The 24,832-nt window shown below is 54.1% G+C and overlaps 1 protein-coding gene across 1 annotated transcript; it reads right to left on the bottom strand.

Moving 5' to 3' along the window:
• Positions 1–804: 804 nt before the first annotated feature.
• STK40 (serine/threonine kinase 40) lies at positions 805–24,441 on the bottom strand. Its single transcript, XM_083810370.1, has 12 exons — positions 24,291–24,441; positions 17,425–17,537; positions 15,262–15,381; positions 14,199–14,284; positions 13,557–13,700; positions 12,264–12,491; positions 11,154–11,206; positions 8,096–8,211; positions 4,728–4,872; positions 4,444–4,563; positions 3,515–3,599; positions 805–3,009 (listed from the first exon to the last, which is right to left on the bottom strand). The coding sequence occupies exons 3-12, from the start codon at positions 15,371–15,373 to the stop codon at positions 2,791–2,793; spliced, it is 1,308 nt and encodes a 435-aa protein (XP_083666496.1). The 5' UTR covers positions 15,374–15,381; positions 17,425–17,537; positions 24,291–24,441; the 3' UTR covers positions 805–2,790.
• Positions 24,442–24,832: the final 391 nt, after the last annotated feature.

Genomic DNA, 24,832 nt, shown 5'->3' with positions numbered 1-24,832 from the left:
TGTGGGGGTGGGATCCTGCCCTGGGCCCAGCTCCCCGGGGTTGTGGGGCCGAGTAGGGACCAGATGTGGAGCAGCGCCTCGGCCCCACTGCAGCCGGCAGCAGGATGGCGCCACGGGGTGCTCCGGCAGCAGGGCGCAAAGACGAGGGTGTGGGGATGGGGCCCGGCCCCGCCTCGGTGGGTTCCAGCTTGAGGCTCCGCACCCCAGGGCCCCGTACACGCTGCGGGCAGGGCCGGGCTCTGCCAGGGCACCTGGATCAGCCCCAGGGGCTCAGCACCATGCGGGGACCTGTGGGGGATGATGCTGAGCTCTGCCGGGGCAGGGCAGGGTGATGGGGGGCAATACAGGGAGATGTGGGGGAATGCAGGGCGATTTGGGGCAATATAGGGTGATATGGGGCAAAGCCAGGCTGTCTGGGGCAATGCGGGGTGATTTGGGGCAATGTGCAGAGCGATTTGGGACAATAAACGGCAATACAGGGCAACGTGCAGGGCAACATGGGGCTATTCAAGGTGATTTGGGGCAGCGCAGGGTGATGTGGGGCACAGGAGGGCGATTTGGGGTAACGCAGGGTGGTGTGGGACAATGCAGGGCGATTTGGGACAATGCAGGGCGATGTGGGGCGCTATGGGGCCGCACAGGGCAGCTCCGCTCCGTGCACCCCCGCAGCGCCCCCGCGAGCACCGCAGCCCCCCCGGCCCCCCCCGTCCCCGTCCCCGCGGGGTCGCTGCGCGCCTGGGTCTCGGAACCAAGTTTTATTGCCGACATGCAGGAGGAGTTTGGATGCAGTACAAAAATAACGTCTTTATACAAACTTTTTTTTTTCCTTTTTTTCTTTTTTTTTCCTTTTTTCCTTACAATAGGAACCTTTTCTACAGCGTGTCACGCACCGCTCCCCCCGGCACCGCTCATGCCCCCCATGCACGACCCCCCCCCCCCAAATTTTCCAGTTCGCTTTAACCCAAGCGCGATTCACCGTGCGGGAGCGCTCAGCACCGCGCAGCCTCGCAGAGTCCCCAGAATATTGCTTTAACTTCGGGAAACAGAAGAGAAAAGAGGTGGGGGGAGAGACGGGGAGGGGGAAAAATCGGACAGAGCCTGCGCAACTGGGGCCGGGGGGGGGGGCCCTGCTGGTGGCACAGGGGGGGGCGAGGGACAGGTCGACCATCCTGGCAATAAATAAGGCTACGACTTGAAGCTACTGGCTCAGCTGGCTGGGGTTGGCGCAACCATTCGGGTCTGTGTTAGTGTTCACAAGTCACCCGCCTGCTCTGCCAGCGTGCTTGGGCGAGGGGGAGGCAGGAGGTAATGCCCGGTGCTGCCCCGAGTTCGGGTCAAGCCCTGCGGCCGTGAGCGGGGTCCCCCCATGGAGAACCACGGCCTCGGAGGGGAAGGGTGCAGGCGGGGAGCCTGCCTGGGGCAAGGGAAGGCAACAACACGCTACGCTGCTCGCTCCCTGCAGGGCGAGGGCAGTGGGGACAGCCCCCAGGGCTTTGGGAGCAGTGCCAGCCCCGAAAGGGGGCCAGCACCTACGGCCAATGGCCACAGAAGCCCCCCTGCTCCCGCTCGCCCCTTCCCCGGTGCCAAAAGGGACCCCCGGGGACAGGGGGAGGCAGCCGGAGCGCCCCGCGCCGAGCAGGAGGCCCCGGGGGGCACCAGGAGCTGCAGGAGCGCCGTGCGAGAACGGGTCATCTGGCAAGACAGGCATCCAGTTCACAGAGTGAGGCTCAGAAACGACCGCTCCCGTTCTCAGCACGGCCCTGGGTGACCACCCGGGGCGTCCTTCTCCAGCCTCGGCACCACGCGGGGCGGTGGCGGGGCCGGGTGGCAAGATAAGCGAGGGAACAAATACAGTAGAGACTTCAGCCAGCCCCTTGCTAACTCTAGGCGGATTATTTTGGGAAGCTTTTTCACATTGTAACTCATATATTATATCTGTACCACAACTGAAGTGTGAAAAATGCTAAATCAGAATTAATGCAATTTTAACTGCACCTTAGGTAAGCTACTGAAAAAAAAAATAAGATTAAATCATATATTCTTACGGAACTAAAAGAATCAGTGAAAGGGAGGAAAGAGGTCAAAGGCCAAGCCGGGCCAAGTTCTGCACAACCTCTGAACGGCTGCAGACACGAGTCAGGCTTTGCAGCCATCGCCTGCAAGGACGAGTCCCGTCCCGTGCCGCGGGTCACGCCGGGTGACAATGTGCCGCCCGGGGTGCTGCAGCCCTCACAAGGCCACCGAGCGCGAGGCTGCACCAGAGCAGGCGGCACGGGCAGACCAACAAAAGGGTTGATGCAGATGAAAGGAAGTGGGAGGCTTCAAGAAATCCTTGCTTTCAAGAAACCCGGATAAATCTAAGCTTATTCAAACCATACGGAGCCAACGCCGTCAGCCGGCTCTCCATGCTACACGGCCGCAACTCTTGTGCCAGCAAGCCAGCTTCACCCTTGGTAGTCTTCTCCTTTCCCCCAGGCTTTGCTCGATCCAGAGAACAGCATGGTTAAAAAGACAAGAGAGGTAGATTACAGTCATGATTAAAAGCAGATTAGTCATCTAGGCTTCGATTTAAAAAACAGATTCCAGAAGATGCCAAGAGGCTGCTGCTTCCAAAACTAGCTTTTGAAAAAAAGTCTTCTCCCTCCAGAGCGATTCGTGCCCCCGAACAGAGCTCAGAAGAATTGCTACATTATTCTCCATCGCGGGACACCGGTATTGCTGTTGAGCTGTGGTAGGCGACGTGAAAGGCGGGCTGCAGGGCGGCGCTTGTGCTCTCGGAGGCGTGGGCAGCTACTTCCGAAGGTACCTCTGCGCCAGGATCGCCGCGTCCAGCGGGTTCATGGGCTGGGCGTCGTGGCCCAGGCGGCGCACGGGGGGGATGTTCCCAAACTGCCGCTTCTGCAGGAAGCTCTTGGCCTCGTGCAAGGTGTTCTTCTCCTCCGCCAGGAGCAGCTGCTGCCTCATGTAGTTCTCGAACTCGTACTGCGAGCACTCCTCCGTCACCTTCACCTGCGGGAGAGCCGCCTCGTCAGAGCCACGGCCAGGAGCAGCCCTCCTGACAAGCAGCCCCTCTGCCAGTGCCTCCGACTGGCCTGAGCCACGGGAGGATAACGAGCTGAGGATAACGAGCTGGCGAGGTCACCGGCCACCGCTTCCAACGGGACAAACATCAGCAAGAGAGCAGGATGCAGAGCACAGCAGGGAGCCTGAGCCAGCACCGCTCCCCCTGCCCCAGCTCCCAGCTGCACACAAGCAGACACCGCTCGAGGAGAGCTCCCAGGGCCAGCGAGCTCACCGCCATGCAGCTCGGCAGGCCGGAGGCCACGAGGGATGGGCATGCTTTGAGTAAATGTGGCACAGGGATGTGGAAAAGCAGTCTGGGTGTGCAGGTGCTGAGGGCTGCTAGGCCAGCAGGAGATGCAGCCCAGGGAAGCGCACCGAGCACCGCCAGCCCAAACAAAGCACGGCCACGAAGCCGCAGCCCCAGCGCCGGGGGTGGCCCTCCTGCACCTACCTCCTGGGGGTTTTCAGGGTTAGCCACTTGGTCGTCGATGTCTGGCACCACCTGCAAGGGGCCGCTCAGCGAGGACATGGACTGCCTGCGGGGAGAGCGCTGCGTTAGGAGCTCCGCACGAAATCACGTCGTCATCCCCAGAGTCTTGCTTTTTGTTTTTAAACAGGATGCGGAGCTAACACAGGTGGGAGAGAAAGCAGCCACAGCTCCAAAAATCACAGCCTGCACAGCCGGCCCAGCAGGCAGCACAAGAACTCGGCCTGAGCGCACAGTGCGGCACAGACAGGAGGTCACAGGGCTGATGAGAGGGCTGCATAGATCACACGCTGCCAGGATGCAGTTCTGCTGGGGTGTGCTACTGGAATCTCACCCCAGCTGTTGGTTCGTGCCAGTCCCAGCATGAGATTTACCCTTAAAAGGCGTCTCCACCCTGCAACTGCAGCACACCCCTCTGTGTTAGGGTCTCCTGGCTCTCCCCCTCTAGAGATCTCATGCCTGATTTTATTTAAGAGTGTAAGCCTAATTACAAGCTTGTAGGAAGTGTCTGTATTTGGCCTCACGTGTACGTACAGCTATGCTATTCTTGACTTTAGTCAAGAAGTCTTTTAGACCTTAGTCTTTGAAGTCTTTTAAACTTTTAAAGTCAAACCTGGGGCAAGGGAGGGAAAGGAGCAGCGAAGGCCTCTCTGTACCCAGCACTGTTTCACAATTTTATTGTTTTACAGAACGCAACCCTTGTGGCAGCGATAAGCATCTGCACTGACCGTGCTGGCTGTGTCCCCAGCAGACACGGGATTTTAGACTTTCTGCAGTTCTCACAGATCACCCTCTGGTGTCCTGTGTCTGGCAGCAGCCTGCTGACCACGGCTGCACTAACACAGCTCGAGGCCGGAGATGCCACGCTCCTGCCTCGCTCCTACCGAACGTACCACGATGCTATGATGGAGCTGAGAGAATCCAGCACTTCAGACGCTGTCAGACGCTGCTGTGGATCCAGGACCAGCAGTTTTCGGATCAAGCACACAGTGTTTTCTGAGACCCGCCCATCCCTAGGAGAGAGAACGCACAGGTGAGGCTACGTGTCCGAGGGGGGCAGTCGGCAGCAGGATGCACAAGCAAGGAGCAGGGGTCAGGAAGCACGGGAGCCACTGCTGCTCTGACCCCAGGAATCACCACGAGGCTGACTCCCTGGCCGAGGACAGGCTGTACTCACTCGGGGATGGTGTACTCGGCAGCCTTGATTTTGCGGAAGAGCTCCTGAGGTATGCTGTCGTAGAAGGGGAACTGGCCATAGAGCATGGTGAAGAGCACCACGCCCAGCGCCCACATGTCACTGGGTTTTCCACGGTACGGCCGGCCTGCAGGGAGGGAGGAGACAAAAGCATTAAGATAGGAAGAGACAAAAGCAACAGGAATTACAGTCCTGCCAGCCCCTGCAGCCCACCGCCAGAGGTAAAAGCTCTGAAGCAACCTCTGCGCGTGTTCCTCTTTTCTAAGCACTGGTCAAAATGCTCGAGCCTTCCTATGGGAGGCCACCGAGAACCTCTTGTAAAGGTGCCTCTGTCACAAATTAGCAAGCCAGCGGTCCCCACAGAGCTGTCATCCTGTCTCTACAGAGGATGCTTTCCTTGCTGAGTGGCTAGGACGTGATCCGATAGCATCAGGTGAACAGAAGCGCGCAGTGCGGGGGCTCACACAACAGCCCACATCTGCCCCGGGGTACAGCTAAACCCAGGGAGCAGCCTTGCAGTGCTGCCTCTCAGAAATGCATCCACTCACTAACCGGCAGCACAACGAAGAGCCCAAGTTTCTCAGAAGGTTCCCTCTGTTTTAACTCTGCCTTCAGACACCTGCTTCGCCCCCTTCTCCATCCCCAGCAGACTGTCACCACCTTGAACGTTGCAGGCTCCACAGACCCACCCTGCTGCGAGTCCAGGCCAGGGGAGAAGAGAACGTAGGGCCAGCAGGCACGAAGCAGGGCAGGCAGGGAGGAAAGCCCCAGAAGAACAAGTGCTCCTCCGGCAAGGAGCGGCCCGACGCTCACACCAACGCCACCACACTGCCGGCGAGGGGGATTTAGGTGGAGGGGAAGATTTAGGGCATCGAGATGGCACTGGGCCTTCAGGACGGATCCCGAGAGGTGGCTGCAGGATCCAGCTGCAAAGGCGAGAGCCTCCCCGCAGAGGTTTTCCTGAGAGCTGCTGCGGGCCCAGCAGGCCCTGGGAGCCACTTGGTGGAAGCGCTGCTCGTCCCTTCAGTGGCTCCACAGATCAGCCAACAGCAGCTCGCACGAGGGTCAGAACTGAAACTCCACGGCTGTACCACAGCACAGGATCGAGGGAATGGCTTCCTCTGACTCACACGGTGAGTCACTGCTGCAGCATTTGTTATTTGTACTAATTATTCTTTGCTTTATATGCTCAAAAAAAAGGCACCTCTCCCTCCTCCTCCAGCTTTTCCTGCTGTGACATTTCAGCAGCCACAAAACGCGAGCCACCTCTTAGCAGAAGACAGCTTCTCCCAGAGACTACAACAATGATTAATTCACCAGGCTTTTTGGGTTCCTCTCACACAGGAGCATTAGCGATACAGACAGAGGGATGCTCAGAGTCTGCAGATGGTGGCGAAGCCTGAGCTGTCCTCAAGTAACTTTTCTTTCTGCCTCCGGAGGGGAGCTGCAGACTGAGGCACTTTGGAAAAGCAGTTTCAAGAGCACAGGAAGGGCTGTGTGTGGGGACGCCGGAGCTGGAGCACAGACTGACTGCACCTGAAGGTGAGGAGTCCAGGCAGCGCTGCTGCAAGGCACTGTCCTGTATGTGAGGCTGGGTCTTGGACAGCCTCAGCTGTCAGAGAAGTGAGTAAAAGCAGCGTGCTCAGCACCTTGTGGCACTGCGGCACGCAGAGAGGCCGTTCAATGCACCACCAGGGGCTGTCGGAAGCAGCTGGGTGCCTGCAGCCCAGCCCAGCACCCCGGGCCAGCAGGAAGGAGCAGCTCCACGCCACCTTCACCAGACAGCAGCTAGCTGAGCCCCAGCCGCTCCACGCTCCTGCAGAGCAGTTGGCTCCTGTCATCCATCTGGTCACGGGGGCCTCAGGATATCCTGCAGAACAGGAAAGGCCTGCAAAAAACACACGTCCCACCCCCCCGCCTGCCTCTGCCTCCCTTCCTGGCTCAGTCCTGCCCAGGAGGGAAGCAGCCTCAGACCTGCCTGAGAGATCACGACGAAGAGCTCAGCTGCGTTTATCGCCACCTCCTGTAACCCTGGCAACAAACTGGGGTGAGTCTGCTGGCCCTCGCAAAGAGAGCAGAAAGGACTAGCTCCCTCTGAGGGCGTTTCTCAGATACAAAACCTTGGGAGACCAGAGACCGGTAAGGAACGACCCAAATCTTCTGCAGAGGAGTTCTGGGTGTTCTAACGGCATCCTCACACGCACGAGTGGCACAGAAGGCTGGCAGGGGTTCTGGATTTCACACTAGCCATGAGCACACCACCAAGGGGTGCTGCCCAACACACTGCAGGCTCGTACAGAGAACAGTTGGTGCTGGTGACCTACTGGCCAGCTTTGGGCAGTTCACCATCATCCCAACACAAGCTTGACCCTGCCAATGGATAACCCTTGGCAGATGGGATGTGTTAGTGGTCATCTTGGGCTGCACCCTGCAGTTCAGCTCCAGCCCAAAGGAATTATCTGTGCTCAACAGAACGGCTCCATGACATGAGTTAATGCTTAGTAACTGGAGTCTGCATGGAGAGATGCTTCAAATGCACAGCCCCGACTGTAAATGCACCCTCTAACACTCTAGTCCAGCTCACCAGAGAGCAAAACCACTGCCTGCTCAGCTACTGCCAGCACAAAAGCTAGCACAGCAGCAGACCGCAGCGAAGAGAAACCTACTGAAGCAACTAAACAGACAGAAACCCCATCTGTTTCTGAAAGTCCCTGCGCTGCAAACAGTTAGAAGGGTGGAGAACCTTAGGAAAAGCTGTTTTCTGCTACACATCTGCTTTAGGCCTCTGCTGAAGGTAAAGTGCAGGCCAAACACACCGCTGGGCTGGCCTGGCATGATCATTCCTCTGTTTTTTAGCAACTCCTCTCAGTCAGCCCAGAAGCTGCCCCGAGGGTCAGCAGTTCCCTTCAGGAAACAAGTAGCTGCTGCTGCAACTGCTCCTTGGGCTGCACTGCCTGCAATAAACTGACCTTACAGGGGTTTGAGACAATTGGCTTAGTCCTAGGGGTTTACCTGCAGCTCAGGCGAAGCCTCAGGAACAAAATTCAGATGTGGGAAATGGAACATCTTGTTTGCAGTCAGACTTATTTAGGAACAGGCAGGGAGCTTTTAATTAGCTTTGAAGTTCAGACTAACCTTAAGAAAAGGTACACTCACACTTTCCCTTGATACTTGAAAAAACAGATCAAGTCTCATAATCGAGACCTAATTAAGGGGATCTCAAAAGGTGGGTTACACGTGGGAGCAGAATTAGGCAGCTTTCATTTAATGTTAAGAGCCACGAATAAAAGCAAAGCAAACATTAAAAGCAGGGGCTGTGAATTCCACCAAGGAGCAAAGGGGATGCCTACCGCTGAGCACATCTGGGCTGATGTAGGCAGGGCTCCCTCGCTGGTCCTTCAGCAGGTCATCTTCGCTCACCAGGTGCTTCCCAAGGCAGAAATTCGTTATGGTTATTCGATGAGTCCTGGGGAGAATCAGAAGGCATCAGTGAACAAGAAGCATCGTGCCACGAGCCATACAGCACAAACAGAGGAAGCTGACACCAAAACAGAGACGTCTATGGGGAAAAGATGAGCAGAGTTGCGAGATCAACACCATCCTGACAGGGAGAGATTCTACACCCGCCAGCAAAGCTTGCAAGGCTCTTACAGAGAGAATAAGAAAATCCATTTTACAGCTACGGACACAACCTACATCCAGCCTTAGTGGCACGCGGTGACACCTTGCAGCCACACGACCACCTCCCAGGACCAGCCTGACAGCACCCTGCAGGGATCAGCAGCACCAGGACCTGCACTTACGTGCTTGCTGACCACTGTAGGGCATGAACGTTGAGAAAGTAAAACCCTATTTTAAAAGCTGATTCTCCTCTACTTTTCCCTAACCACCTTGCATCTCCTTCCCACGTTTTCTGGAAGCTGAGGGAAAATACCCTACAGGAAGGGCTGCCCTAGGCAAGCCCTACTGTGCACTGCTTGCTCAAGCATCTTCAGTGGGTGACCACAGGACACGATCAGGTTCAGCGTGACCACCTGCACATTGCCCAACAACCCTGCTGCAAGAGTCCCACGGCAGTGTTACCCGTCTCCAGGACTGCTCTTCACAAAAGAGGGAAGATCTAATCACCATCAGAAAGCCTCCTACACTGAAGCACTTCAGAAAAGGTGAGAACAGCGGGCACATGCAATTTCTGTATTGATACCCCTACTTCCCTACGGCATCACCAGCTCCAATTAACGACATTTTTAAGGCAAAGTGAGCCTGTTACAGAGTTACTACCACATTCAATCTTCCCTGTCACTCAGGTAATTTGGCTCTTGACATACAGCTTACAGGACTGAGCAGAAAAACGCTGCCTAGAAGACTTCTATACTCTTGAAAAATATTACACAATAAAAGCCTGAAAGCACAAATTAAGTCAGTCAAAATAATCAAGAAATGTTTCCAGCGAGTCTCACAGACAAGTGAAATAAAACCAAGTGTGGGCTGGCAATGGAGAGCTGATTATTAAGACAGACTCGTGCTTAAGAAGTGTTAGCTTCAACTGTCAGGAGACTTCCCTGGCTGAATAGCAATTTGTGGGATTTGTTAGAGACTTACAAGACGAAGTGTTCTAAGGGACGCTCAAACGTTCGGGGTTGCTTGGTTTTATTTAGTCCCTGAGATTTGATTTAACCTGTAGTCATCCAGCTACTGCGCTGACTACATGGAAGCCTGACCTTGTTGTGAGGCTTCACCGCATGCAGCTGGCAGGGGGCAGCGTCCAAGGGACCTTCGTTAGCCCAGAAGCCTAATGAGGACCTCGTAGAGTGACGCACAACTAACTTCGCTCCCCAGCCAACAGAGAAGACCTGGTGCTCTTTTGTGAGCACGTCTAGAACGGAACAAACACTTCTGATCAGTCCAGATGACTGGTCCTCTCCATGGTAATCTATTCTTAAGCCTCACCCACCCTTTCAAATGACTCACTGCTTCAGAGGCTGCAGTTGTTCCTCACCAGAGCTGATGGTCTTACGAGTAAAAAGCCAAAACATAACACGCAGCGCAAAGAACGACTTTGGCAAGTACGGTCAGAGCTTCAAATACCTTCCCTTTCTTGCTAGTGGGGCCCCGTGCGTGCAGCGCTAGCTGTAGGTATCTCCACTGCACACTTTGCCCAGAAAAGGAGGGAAGCTCTGGGTGGATTCTTTAAAGAAGCAACCTTTGCCTGCCTCTTCCTAGCAAGGAGGAATCAAACAAGCAAGCAGAAGATACTGATCTTAAAGTCGCTATATAAAAAAAATGTCTAAACAATTCACAGGCTTCCCTGAAAACTACTGGCTGTTATGTGTGTGTGTTGGGGGTGGGGGGACACCAAGGAGTTCAACCTCAAGAGGCAAAAATCTGTTTGCTTTCAAACAGTATTAGGGAAGAGGGGAAAAAAAAAGCAAGAGCAAGCTGTGACCACGGTGAACCTGCGTGCTTTGTGCAGACTCCGGAAGCCTGCAGACCTAAAGCCTTCCAATTTTTTATTCATTCCACAGAAAACCAGACAGAGTGTGAAAAGACAATGAATTCCGCTCATTCTTAAGGCTAGTGCAAAATATTTAGCCAGTAATGTAATACTGAAGAATACAGCAAAATATCCGAGCTGGAACGAGCGTGCCAACTAAACACATAAATCAAGGCAAGTGAAAACTCCAAGGAGCCACCAGGCAAAGCGTACGCTGCCCCCAGCTGCCTCTCACTTGGGCTGAGGCCATGCCCCACTGATGCTGCTCGTTCTGCTCCAGGAGGGCTGCTCCCTCCGGTGCCTGCACAGTATCCAAGACTTTGGATATTACTGCTTTATAAACTGGGGCTTGCAGCAAACCAGCTAATGGCATCAAGGAAGCTATTTCAAGCACAAACACAGACAGAAGAGCTTTTGTTTAGATAAGTAAATATTTTACTGCTAGCAAAAACACAGCAGTGTAGCAGTCAAAGATTTAACACTGCTGTGATTATGGTGCAGACTGCAGCGCTGGGAATTCCTTCAGCGCGATGGAAAGCGAGTTATGTGAACAGAACTACTCAACACATCTCAGTTCCTTCTTTCTTGTAAGAAGCATTTCTCTTACAGGTTTCTGAATTACTAGAAAATGTAGTTTTCAGAAGTTAGAGTCCAACAGAAAGTGCTGACATGATGTCAGCGAGCGTGGTGGAAGAGTGAACTATTTAAGTTGGGCTCAATTCGTTTTTGGAAATTAGCCCATAAACTCTGAACTGGATTTGTATTTTTGTGCAGCTCATTTCCACGTCCCTCAGCCTTCTCACACAAAAGCGCTCTCAATGATTGCTGCCTTCAGTTGTGTTCCTAATAAAGCATCTACTTCAGGGAAAAAGCATAAAAGAACTGCCCGAACAGCAGCTCTCCTGCAGACTTACCTTTTGTTTAGCACCATGTTTCCTAGTTTCAAGTCTCTGTGCACAATATTTTTCTGTAAAATACGTAATAGTATAACATGAGCAAAGGCAGAATTGTCTAAATTCAATGCTTAGACAAAAGCACTAAGCATCTTTTGAAATTACGTTGTCTTCATTCTCAGACTAAAACAAAACAGGTGGGAACCACCCACCTCCTTCGGTAGTTTGCTTCCTCCTAGATATAAATTAAGAAAGGCAGAGCTGATTCTCACAGAAGGAACACTGAATGGTGACTATGTTAAATTATTTACAGTACTTGAAGACACTGGCTTTTGGGTTGAAAAGCAGGGGGGAAAAAAACAATAATGCCCACAGTCCTACGCCTAACACGAGGGGACACCTCAAAATAACCCAGATTAAGTTTTTTAGTCTGGTTGTGTTCCGGGTACTCTGTGCACTTCATTTTCAGTTCTGCTCAAAGTACAGACCAAGCAAATTTGCTCCTTTGGACATCCAGACAGACTTGAATGAAACCAAAAGGCCAGAAACTTAAGTGCCCGGGCTCAGTATGACCTCAGTAACGATCATTTTACCAAACAATATATAATTCATTGCTCTGCTGGGGAAGGGTGGAAGCCCCCTGTTACAGGGTAAGAAGTCAGACATCAGCAGAATCTATTTGTGTTCCAGTAGCTCCTAGTTCATTGATCTCAAACTTGCAGCTTGAGGTTTTGATCTCACAAATCAATTCTTACATTGAGATTTATTTTGCTTCGAAAGGAAATAGCTTGGAGCGTTTCCTGCATCTGATTAACCTCTGCTCTCCTACTCTTCAGCGACCACTTTGAGGTTAATAACACTGTAGTTCACCTGATCTGCACCGAGTCCAGCTGGCCCCTCTCCACAGTCAACAAATGCTGCGTTATCATCGAGAAACTTGAGGGGAGGGGAAGGGAACGCTCTTTTATGGCTCGGGGCACGAGGTCTTACGCAGAACACTTATTGGGAAATGGCTGGAACGCCCATCCTTCATAACCTTTCCACTGCCTGCACAAGGAAGCTTTAAAACACCTCATACTAACAGGAGAAGACCAAGCCCTCCAGCACAGAAAGGGACAACAAAGACCTTACCTTATGTAATGCTTCTACCACTCGTACCACATCATAAAATATCACAACCGTCTCTCGCTCACTGAGCCTCTTCTCTTTAATGACATAATGCTGCAGATTGATCAGATCTGCCGTTTTGTCACTGAAATCATGAGCACAGAGACAGTCTAACACAAGACAAATGCGCTTCTTCATTTTTCTGACCATTCTATTGGCTTCTAAATCTTCTATAATTTCGCAAGCTCGGTCCTACAGGGAGGAAAAAAAAAGAGCAATAGTTCAGGGAAGCTATCTGGACATACTCACTGACACAGAGAGCGCCAGAAAATAAATGCACGTTGATCTCAAAGTAAGTGAATGCAATTATAGGCCTTGATCTTTGTCCCGAGTGGGGATTTCAGAAAGAAGATGCATGATCTGTACTTAAAGAAGCCAGAGGAAGTAAATGCCATTTGTTTACGTGTGTATATCAGTACTGATGCTGAAACATGCACCTTTAGATAAAGCCTAAAAAGCTCTGCAGTGGTACAGACTGAATACTAGGGATCAAAGACATCAATAATCAGAAAAATAGCAATCTCAGGACAAAAGCAGCAGTTGTTTCATAACATTAAACAGGACACTCGGGCTTGGTTTACTTAAGATATAGCACAGATGGCCTCGAGTGAAATGTCTGTTGACAAAATTTAACCAGCAAGCAAAGCAACTCCAACGTCCAAAGTGGTAATTCGTACCAGTCCCTCGTACCCATAAACAGTTCTCAGGGTGTTAACAGCATCACAATTCACTGGAGATGCTGATCAGCACATTTACTAGTTTGTTTTAACATGCTGAAGCAGTTTCTTGGCAACTTGTTCCTCCTTACAAGTCATCATTAAGCAGCAGAGAGACCGGAAAGCACAACTTCAGTTCTAAAGGTGCTCTACGAGCACAAATTAATTTGCCAGTAAAGCAGCTATTTTCCTCCCTGTGAAGCAGGGAGGCAGCCTATAAACGGCCATTACACAAGGTTTAAAAGGCCTCAGGTGCAATATCGCAGGAGTCACTGTCAAACAACAAGTATCAAAGGGTGTGCTACGGTGTGCCTGCCCCATCTTTCACTGTTCTCACGCTCCCCAAATCCCAAACCCCGTTACATCACAAGGCCCTGCCACAAACTTGCTTGTTTGAAGCAGGGTTGATTAATCTCAGCGGTGTGCTGCTAATTCTGTATGCACAAGAACGGGGTCAGCGTGAACCGTACATTAAACAAAAGCAGCTGAAGCCAACAGCACTTCCTGGCGTTCCCCCAACCTGCACGGTGACCAGCTGTACCTGGAAGAGCCCGTGATGATGAACCACTCCTTCCTGATTGTGGAGCAGGGAAAGGAGAGAATACTCTGTGTGCAGCAGCATCTTGCCCTGTCGTTCCTCCTGCGTTTCTATTCCTTTATCACCCCTTTCTTCTAAAGTGAGAATCTTCAGGAAAAGGGAAAAGACCTTTACAACTCCCAGAAAAACCCAAACGCGCCCAGAGCTCTCACATTTCAGGCATTCACACGTGTATTTAACAGTAGGGTGTAATTACTCTGATTTGTACACTTGCCACAAACCTGTCTGAACTAAGAGCTGTGCAGAACGCACAGCATGAGTCTGATTAACACAGGAAAGCAGCTCAGGTGGTTTTTGCAAACACCCCAAGTGACCTTCCCTGCTGGAGCCACCGCTATCTCAGGTACCATGGTGGAGACCTGAAGGCTCCAGGACAGCCCCAGGAGCACAGCAGCCACAGCGGCCTCGTCTCAGAGCCGATCTCCACACCAGATCAGTGGTGCCTGGCAGGGCTGCCCTGCTGAGGGGAAGTTCCAGCAGCCATTTCCCTCAGTTCAGCCTGCACCAGACACTGCTGCAAGCGCTTCGTTGCGAGGGCAAAAGTTAGAGAGCTCTGAAGATGTGGAACCCCTGCGTTTTGCTTACCTTTAGCTGATAGAAGTCATCTGTCCCATCCTTTCTTGCCAAACACTGAACAATACTTGGCACAGGGGAGTTACCTAAACGTGGACCTAACAGCACAAAGCAAAAACAGACTTGTTTTCCTTTAAGCAGAAATGACTAATTCGGGATTACATCAGTATTCAAGTGTCACGCAGTTTACATTAGCTTAAGTCAAGTTCCTTTTTTTTCTGGAGACTGTCTTTCCACAAAGCATGATCTAAAGAAAAAAGTGGTACTGAGCTATGAACCCTTTTTGGACAATGTTTCGGGTTCTTCACTAGAGAACCATTTAACAAAAAACCCCACACGCAGCACAGCTGTATTTAGAAATTCAAATTTCTGCATGCCTGAACCACACAGCTTTTACCTTTACTACCAACACCCACGGCAACTACTGGTAGCGCCTCCGAGCCTCACTGCCACCTCTGCAGGGACTGCTCGGGTGCAGAGGTAACTCCAAATTTCAGGTCAACGTACAGTCTCCCCTCTTCAGTTTAAATCTACTTCTGATCGATTAACCATTGGTTTCCACTGGGAAGTCCATCATGTTAAAGTCCATCAAGTTTTTAGCACTTTATGCGACTTGTTCCAAACTAACAACTTTTCTAGCAACTCTTAAAAGCTAGCAGAGTGCCTTGCCCGGGCACACATCCATTATAATAGCCATTACTGCATTACTTAGCTGTCTACATGCTGATTTGACAGAATGTTCCAGACAAAATGGGTTAAACACATCCCTAGAACTCTAACTGAAAAGCCTCTGAATTTGCTTTTTTATCAAAGTTTAAGAATGTAGTTTAAAAAAAAGTAAAAGTAAAAGCAAGGGTTCACATTTATCTGAAAGGACATGCCCGCCTTGCTGCATTAGCATTACAGATCTCGTTAGTTTGACCAGCTGCAAAGGTTGCTGCTCTGTTACATCATGGGAATTGCTCTGGTATAAGGTGCTAAAAGTTACACATCTGCTTTGCCCTTTATTTTCAGTTTTGCAATCAGCAGCTCTCTATCTTGAAAACTAAAGAGGAAGAAAACCCTCCCTGCTTACCCAGAATAAAAGGGCCCGCTCTCTTGGCATTATTTCCAGAAATCCCTGTACAAAGAGCTTTTGCCTTAGTGGATGTTTCCCCAGCTCCTCTGTCTGATGCTCGCCGCTTCATCCTCGGCTCTTGAAAGAGAGAGAAGATCACATTTTGGTGAGCAGCTGAGTTAGTTTCCTCATACTATCCCTTATTTCATACAGGAAGGCTTTCACTTACTGATGCGCTTGTCTCTGCCTACTCGTGCTTCTGTGGAAAAAAACACAACTACGGCTCATTTATTGATAGCCCAGTTGTGGGCTGGAGGCTTAATGCATTTTGAAGGTATAAATCAGGCTCATTATTCAAAGCAACGTTTCCTAGAACAGTTGTTTGAGAGACATAGTGGGAACAAGTCAAAATAATTAGAGCTTGTTTTACAGCAAAAACAAGTTTGCACATTAACATATTTCAAAAAAAAAACACTCTGAAAGCAGATGCCTAAGTTATCCTTTTGCATGGGTGCCTACTTCTGATTCAGCCTATGGGCTTGTGCAGATCCATTCAGAGAACTCCCCTGCAGCCGGCTCACCAAGCACCCCAGAGGTTCAAGTCTATTCCTCGAGCAGCCATGAGCACAGGACATTTCAGCTGACCTTAAAAATGAACGATATCTTTCACCTTTTCCAGCAAGGGCACGGAAAACCAACACACACTAGTTACTGTGGAATTCATTTAATTTAACAATGATTTTTTCAAAAAGGCACTTTTAGTCTTGGAATAAGTGCTCTCTCTTTGTACCTCGTTAGGCTCGAAGCTTTTTATTGCTTCCTCCATCCCTCTCCATGCCATACAACCGGACTGAGCAGAACACCTGAAATCTGAGTCTGACATGGGGAACATTGCCTCGCTGCAGCCTCCTCACGCAGGAAGGATGCTCTGTTCAGCTTACGGCCCTGCTACCTGCCTTTAATTGATATCCTAGTGAAGGGAAACGCTGCGGTGTCAGGACGTGGGCTCTCTGGCACTACCACCAGCACACAGCAATTCAATCCAACAGATGAGAACCTCAAGCTTTGCATCAAAGTACCCAAGGTCCATGCGTACCCCCACAGCTCTCGAGCACAAACAACCAGAAGTCACCAACTTCTGCTTATTCTGGCAGAGCAGAAAATCCGATTTCCAACACGAATATTCTGCTACTCAAAAATCTAAAGAGAATCTGAGGTGGCAGTGAAAAACCAATACCTACAGGGCCAAATAAATTCAAGCCTCAGTCACTGAATCTTCTCTTCCCCAAAGCAAAGTCCTGTTTTGGCTTAGCAGGAAGAGAGCCTCTCACACTTGCTGCCAAGCAGTCCTTCACACGCAGCATGCTCAACGTAAATCAGCTCCATCAAACTGAAGTTGTGTTTCCAATACACTTTGTCCTCACCTTTCTCTCTTGGAAAATAGTTTCAAAGGCTTTCACAAACATCTACACATTAAATGTTCGTGCTCTGACATTTCAAAGGTTGATTTTTTTTTCCTCTAAGGGGGCTGGGAGAGAGGAGGAACTAAGCACAGATCCATTTTCTTCCTCTGAGCAAGTCAAAACCAAGCCCTGCTGGTCTTCCCTAAGAGGTTACTACAGCAGACCAAGAAAATATTTTGGGTTGTACTTGTTTAAAAAAAAAAAAAAAAGGTCTCAGAGTTTCAGCAAGTCAGAGACTGATAAATCACCATACTTTGAACGAGGCTGGGACACTCACCCTCTGGCAGCCCCACCCTTTCTGTAGCCACAACAGTGATCTCATTGCATTAATTATCTAGCAGTATCTGTCACCGAGGTCAGAGATAGCAAGAGAGATTAGGTGAGAAGCCTTTCAGCAGGCTGCACATCCCTGCACTACTGAATTCCACCAAAAGTTCACATCTGGGAAAGAGAAACATTACCAGGCCCAGCTGCTCCAACATCTCCAGATCCTTGCTTCGTTCCTTCCCCATCCCTGCCCTAACGTTTGGTTGTGCCTTATAAAGTTCTCCGCTCCTCGCAACGCAATCAGCCCTGCTGGAAACTTATGAGTAAGATTTCCACAGGAGAAACCCCACTGCACAGAAACTCTGAGATAATGACCCTTGTGCAATCGGAGCCGGATAGGAATCTCTGGTGCAAACGGCATTATCGTAAACAAAACGATCCGAGCACTCACGTAGTTCAGCATCAACTGTATCTTGACTCTTCTTCCAAACTAGGTTTTCCAACGTCTCAGGAGACAGGAGTCATCACCTCGGAGAAGGCAGGATGGTCGAGAGGTCGAGGGCTCTGTAACGCGAAACGAGATACACTTGATGCTGCGCTTCTGGATTATTCCTGATTACAGTAACGTGGTATGCACCCAGACTTCTGCAGCCTGAGACATCTGTGTTTGTTTTGGCTCAGAAAGGGCCCGAAACCTCCCGCTATCACATGAGAGAACGAGAAGGGCTCTGCGAGTTTAGTCACCAAGGAGTCACAGACGCACGGCCCTGCGCAGAGAGGCAAACACGAGCGTCAACGGCCCCCAGTGACATTTTGTGATGTGACACACATCTGCACAGCACAAACACACACATTCTGCACTTTAACCTCCACCGCAGCACACTGGCTTGCCTGCTTTAACCTCCTCTCTAGCATACCCGCATTAGCAATGCTGCCACAACAGAACCTTCATCACGGGACGTAATTTTTAAGTCACGGTAATACCGATGCTTAAAGCTTGGACTAGAACAGCACAATTTTGGCAAAAGGCAGAGAACACCACATTGAGTCCCACCCTTACAAACCCCCACTGCAAACTGATTCCTTGTTACAGCTTATATTGGACTCTTTATATACAAAAAACAATCAAGCTAGTGGCACTTGGTGCTGCTTAGTGGTTCACCCAGCCCCACCAGAAAGGATCCATTTACAACTTACAACGGACCCTCCAGAACCGCACCGACCCCCAGAGCTCCGCGTTTAACCCTCAGGTACCGCACACGCCGCCCGTTTGATGACCCAGGCCGGCTCACACCCAGTGATCGATCAGGCCATCGACGGCAGGCACGTAGGGAACACGTGGGAGCCGGGCTGCCAGCACCAGGAGGCCGGGGGGTGGCGGGACGAGCAGGCTGCACGGCGCCAGCCTGCAGCGCTTTCGGGACGAGCTGTCTGCGCACAGAGCACCTCTGGGGGTGCCCCAGCCCGGCTGCTCTTTACGGACACCCTCCAATTTCAAGCAGCACCCTCGTGGGAGCAGGAAAGGAAACACCAACGTGCGCTCAAGGACGAAGGACGACCCTGCTCGTGCCACCCAGGGCACCTTGCATCCCACCTCCCTGCGCAGCATCCGCTGGGCCTCAAGGCAGCGGGGACAGCGAGGGCAGCAAAACCCCACAAAAAAACAAAGGGACTGCCCCGTAGGAGCCAGAGCTGCCTCCAGCTCTGGGCTTCCACGTGAGAGCGCTTCGTGCTGAGCTCCTTTGTGGAAAGAGCAAAGGGAAGTCGGATGCAGGAAGGTCTCGGGACAAAGGGGGGAGAAGCAGGGGCAGGCGCAGTGGCAGGCAGGAGGACCGTTCCCTTTTCTGCGCGTTGCGTAACCCCGATTAGAGCAAGGAAATTGGTCAAAAGGCCGCGGAGTTCGTTGTGTAAGCCTCCCGCAGCACCGAGGCCATCCATTCGGCACGGGTCTAAAAATAGCTTTTTGAGACAGGGCTTAAGGAAAATACACTGAGCAGCCACAATTGCAAGGCGGGAGGCTCCCTCCCCGCCGGGCCAGCAGGTGCCTTCTACCCACGAACTCATTTCATCTCGACACAAAGCTCTGAGTCCAAGGGGCTCTGCTGCTGCAAGCGCTCGCGGCACAAAGCCGGCAGCGCTCAGACACAACTAACCGCACTGCGTGCTGGAGGAACGAGCCTGAAGTTAGTTTTAGGCTTAAAATTACTCCGCAGCTGGAAACGGAGACGCCAGCCCCGCAGCAACCCTTGGCACTCGGAGCTGGGAGCAGGATGGGTGCGATGGGGGATCCGTCCTCTCCTGACGGCATGCTGGGTCCCTCTTCTCACCCTGCTGCTAGCACGGCCGGGGCAGCAGAGCTTCTCCAGGACGGGTTTACTCACAGCACGCAGGTGAGGGGCTGCTGCACCACACAAGGGCTCCTCCTCCAGCACAACAAGCAGAGAGAGCGAAGAGGCAGCAAGCGGAGCCCCGCACGTGAACCCGTCAGGCTGCAAACTGAGCTCTTCCAAAATTCAGACGTGGTGCAAGGCTCAGGACCAGCAGGGTTCCTGTGGAAGAGGTGGTCAGCCTTCGAAACGTGAAGAGCACGCCTCTAGCAATCTACAGGCAGCCTCACGAGCCAGGCAGCTGGGGTTTTCCAGCCCTAAAGACTGCAAAATCCTCCTTTCAACCTCAGCAAGATCCGTCTCAAGAGAGAGCACCCAACACTGCTGCAGAGCCAGACCGAGAGCATTCATCCTTTCAACCGCCACCCGAAGGACGCGGCCGTGGGTACTCGCAGGGTGGGTTCACCACCCCCTTCCCCCCAAAAACAAACTGTTCGAACCGAGTCGAGCCGCCCCCGCTCCGCCATCTGCGGCACCAACGGCCTTCCTCGCGCAGACGAGGAGCCTCGCACAGAAATCCGCCGCCTGCTTCTGACGCGCCGCATCCAACGTCCCACCGGAGGAGCGGCCGCAGCTCCTTGCTGCACCAGCTCTGCCTTTAATGGAATTATTAATCAAATCATTCTGCAGGCCTCGACGCAACGTCTTTTAATTACGTAGCTTAAGGACATGGGCTAATTCCTGAATTGCCGCGTGACGTTCCAGTGCCCGGCACGGCAACAAAGGAAAGCGAGAGCAGGCAGCTGCCCTTTTCATCCCAGATTAAAGAGCAGGCAGGGCCTGCAGTCCGGCAGCCACCACTGACAGCAGGAAAAAAAAAAAACACAACAAAAAGAGCACCTTTGGGGCGTTAACAGGATTACTCAGCACCACAGAAACTAGTTAAGAAACTGGAAGAGCTGACAGAACCTCAGCGACGCTTTCTGGTTTTATCTCACGGGGGACGAAGCAGGTCACTCTGTGGTTACGCTTTCTAGTGTGACATTAGAAAGACAACCCAGAAGGACGCGCAGACACTGCTCTTCTCCAGCCACCGGCGTCCCCCCGGCGTCACCAGCTGTGAATTACCTCTGCCGCCACCCCTCGAGAAGCTCGCTGCAGACGGGACGAGCTCGCTGCGCCTCACCCAGGCTCCTGCATCCCCCTGTCCTCGCCCAGACAGGGAGACCCCTCCCCAACATGGGGTTTGCCACGGTTTGGTTTTTGGGCAGCCCAACGCCGCACCCGGCGCTGAGCTGGAACGAAGGTCCCGGTTCATTCATTTCTGTTTTTAAATGGCGAATTCCAGCTCATTGGGAGCGAAGCTGGACAGGACCTAAACACCCAGATGAGGACTAACATGAAATGAACAAAACCTGGGCTACGGTCTGACAAAGATTAACACGAAGTGAGCAAAACCCGGGCTGTGGTCTGACTTCTCAGCGCAGGAACGCGCGGCAGCAACAGGCTCGGATGGCAGCGAGAGCGTGGCCATCGCCTCGCCCTGCCACACACCTTCCCCCGAGACCCCGAGACCCGCTGCTCGGGGAGAGGCAGGGCTGCCCCAGGACAGCTGCCCTGAAAGGTGGAGCACGAACCAGCCCCGACGAAGAGTGGCTGGGAGCTTCTCTGCCTGCACCCAGCGGCGGTCGGATCAGCTGCAGTGTTCTGGTCGCTTTGCTGTACGGGAGCACTAACTTTTACAGACCTATGGCACCAAAAGCTTTGCAAAAGTTCTGCAAAAGAAATATAAATAATTAAAAAAGAGGGAAAAAAAAAAAGGTCCACTGGATGACTCAGAGAGCCAACAGTGCAACCCGCGTGCGGCGCCGCGAGCCCTTCCAGGAAGGGACGCCTCCTCCAGAAAGAGGAGCCCTGACTCAGAAAGTTCTTGGAAACGCACGGAGACTCACCGAGCTGCTTCCCCGCGCCCCAGCCAGCTCCGAGCGGGACGCCGAGCTGCTCCCCCCGAGCACAGCCACGCTCTCAAGGCGGCACCCCCAGCCCCGAACCCTGAGCCCCACGGGGGAGTCGAGGTGGCCGCCAGGCAGCCCCCGTGGCACCAGGGGACTCCCACGCACCTTGCTCACTCCAGCTGCTGCCGGTCCGCGACTTTGTAGGGCCGAGGCCACCTGCAGGAACCACGCACGGGGGAGGAAATCCCTTCCAGGCCCCCGGGGGAAGCTCCAAAGCGCAGGAATCCAGCGCCCTAACCACGGCACAAGCTGGCAGCTGTGGCAGCGATGCCTCCAAACCCCTCTGATGCATCAGCACCCCGGCTCGAGGACTCATCCCAACCCCGGACTCACGCTGGGAGTTCCCTGCCGGGTTACACAAACACCACCTCCAGCTTAACCCCTTCTCCCCGCAGCACCGGAGAGCCTGGGAGCGAAACCCGCAGCCCCGGGGACGCCCGCGCCGAGCCAAGCGGGCACTGCCCTTAAAACCTGCACCAGGCAGGACCAGGCTGGGGTTTTTGATCTGAGCTGACGTTGCCGCGTGCGTTCAGCGCTCCATAAATCACCGCAGCGGGACCTTCCTCACGCACACATGGATTCTCGCCTGACTCAGGCGTGCTGACACTTTTACAGCCAGGTGTGGTCGCTCGGCTCGATAGGGAAACGATACCGGGCTCATCAGCGATACTCTGCTCGCCAAGCCCCGGCTTGGTGTTAAATAACAGGGACTTCTAAATAATAGAAGTTACCCACACGGCTAATTCCTACCCCATTCCTGTCCCTCAGCACCAGTTCCTAGCGCCAATATAGTTCGTATCACGAAAGCATTTTGATGCACTGCAAGTTAAAAAAAAAAAAAAAAAGGACAACAGCTAACAAAATCAGACTATTTCACCCAGAAAATTACAGCAGGAGCAGAGCTTCCTCCAGTCCAGCAGGAGCTCAGGCAGGATCCGCAGGATGCCCTTCACCAGGCAGCAGCTGGGTGCCTGCGAGGTGTCCGGAGACAATTCAGCGACATCCCGAGGACAAGCAGCAGCTGGACGCGAGGGGGCTTTTTAAGTACCGCGGCTGTGTGACCAAGCCAGAGGTGCAGATGCCACAGAGAAACAATAAAAGGATGTAGCAGCAGCGCTCTGGCATCAGGGAAACTCTTCCCACATCCGGGCGGCTCAGCCCAGGGGCTGCTCACTCGCAGCCTGCCCGCGGGAACGTGCCCGCAGCCACCTGCACGAGGCCCTGCTCCCGCACAAGTTTCCAACAGTCCCTGGTAACGCCCGGGATCCCCTACGGCCAGCAGAACTCCTCACCAACAGGCGAGCCCAGCCCCTTCCTGGGAGCGTTTCGTTTCTGCTCCCTGAAAGCCACGGGCAGCGCGGGGACCATTTGTCACCTGCGGCAGCGGGACGGGCGCACGGGTGCTGTCGCGTGGCAGCGGACATGGGTTTTGTTGACAGAGCTGCCAGGGTGTTTTCAAGAAGCGTTTCTGCAGCAGGAGAAAGTCGCAGTTGTATCAAGCGCAAACGCAGAGCTCAGGTAACCGGCAAAACCTACGGGCTTTGTGCAGGAACGAGTTCCCCGGAGATTTCACCCCTGGAGTCTGCTGCTGAGAGGGAAGGGAGCAGACAAACCCCACCTAACAGCGTACAGAGCTGCGGGATGAAAGAGGATCTTGGGAACTGCAGTGGCGTTAAAAGCCCCAACTCCACCTTGGCTGAGCTCTTCTCCCCTCACACATGTTCAAAGAGCAGAAAATCAGCAGCCGCTGCCTCCTCCATCACCCAGCACAACGTAAAAAACCCAAACCCCGAGCAAGGAGGCCACCGGCACCAACAGCTCGTGGTTACGCTGCAGCAAGAAGCACCGCGTGAGCGCTGCTCTGCACATCCAGCCCCTCTGCTGCGCCCCCAGCCAGGGCTGCTGGCGAGGCTTTGCCTGCAATGACAAAAAGCAGGTCACCAGGCCCTGACTGCAGGAACCAGAGAATCATTAGGGTTGGAAAAGCTCTCCAGGATCACCTGGTCCAACCACCCCCTACCACCACCATCACCCACTAACCACGTCCCCAAGCCCCACGTCCAACCTCTCCTTGAACACCCCCAGGGACGGTGACTCCCCCACCTCCCTGGGCAACCCGTCCCAACGCCTGACCGCTCTTTCTGAGAAGAAATGTCTCCTCATTTCCAGCCTGAACCTCCCCTGGCACAACTCGAGGCCATTCCCTCTGGTCCTATCCCTGGTTACCTGTGAGAAGAGGCCGACCCCCAGCTCCCCACACCTCCCTTTCAGGCAGCTGCAGAGAGCAATGAGGTCTGCCCTGAGCCTCCTCTTGTCCAGACCAAACGCCCCCAGTTCCCTCAGCCGCTCCTCACAGGACTTGTGCTCCAGACCCCTCACCAGCCTCGTAGCCCTTCTCTGGACATGCTGCAGGGCCTCGATGTCCTTCTTGTGCTGAGGGGCCCCACGAGAGCCGTGCTGGGCAGCGGCACAGACCCCGCTCACCTCCCCAGGCCAGGAGCCCTGGTTTTGGTGGCCAGACCCTCACACGGCACCGGACGGGCCCCGTCCCCAGGGTCCTGCCCCCCCCCCCCGCCACCTACCTCCCGAGGGGGGCTCGGGGACGGGCCCAGCTCCTCAGGGAGACGCCGGCACGCGTTGAACCGGCGGGGGAACGAGACCCGGAACCGGCGAAACCTCGGGGAGAGCTGCGGGGCACCGAGGGGGACCGGGAGGGGACCGGAGAGGAACCCATGAAGCCTCCCCCGGCACAGCGGGGACCCGGCCGGCCTCCCCCCGCCTCCCGGCCACGTCCCCGCTCCCCCCCCCAGCCTTGGGCCGAGCCCCCCGTGACGGACCCGGCCCCGCGGCCTCCGTGGGGCCCTGCCGGCCGAGCTGCCCGGCTGCCGAGCCGCGGGGCCGGTACCACGGGCGGCCGAGCGGTGCCGTGCCCGTGCCCGGCCCTCCCCACACCGCCCCGGGCCGCCCCCGCTCACCCATGGCCCCGGGGCCGCCGCGGCCGCCGCCGCCTCCCGCAGCCGCAGCCCCGCGGCCTCCGCTCGGCGGCCACCTGACAGCGGAAGTGACGCACGGCCCGGCCCGGCCCGGCACCGCCCCGCGCCGCCATCCCGCCTCCTGGCGGCCGCCACCGAGATGGCGTCCGAATGGAGGGGGCGGGGCTCAGTGGGAAGGGCGGCGGTGATTGGGCGAGCGATGTGATTGGCAGGTGGGGAAGATGCGGGGGGGGTGGCTGGAGGGAGGCAGGCTGCGATTGGTCGAGGACCGACTGCTGATTGGCTGAAGCGCAGTGACTCCCTCAGCCGATTGGCTGCGCTGGCATCAAAGGCTGGCCGGCGAGGGGCTGGTGGTCACGGGGGAGTTGGGATCGCGCTGCGATTGGTGGGGAGGCGGGGCTTCCGCGCTGCCGCCCGTTGCCATGGCAACCCCGCGGCCTTAGCGCCCGGACGGGGCCTACCCCGAGACTGGGCCGGGGCCGGGGCCGGGCCGGGCTGGGCCGGGGGGGGGGAGCGCCGGGGCC

Source organism: Anser anser (assembly GCF_964211835.1).
Source record: "Anser anser genome assembly, chromosome: 24".
NCBI lineage: Eukaryota > Metazoa > Chordata > Aves > Anseriformes > Anatidae > Anser > Anser anser.
This window is presented reverse-complemented; position numbering and strand designations above follow the sequence as displayed.

Coding starts and splice junctions, on each gene's coding strand:
- STK40 (XM_083810370.1), bottom strand. CDS start 15,373: ATGAAGCGGCGAGCATCAGACAGAGGAGCTGGGGAAACATCCACTAAG. Junction 14,285..15,261: donor AGCGGGCCCTTTTATTCTGG/GTAAGCAGGGAG, acceptor TTGTGCTGTTAG/GTCCACGTTTAGGTAACTCC. Junction 4,564..4,727: donor GCCGAGTACACCATCCCCGA/GTGAGTACAGCC, acceptor TCTCTCTCCTAG/GGATGGGCGGGTCTCAGAAA.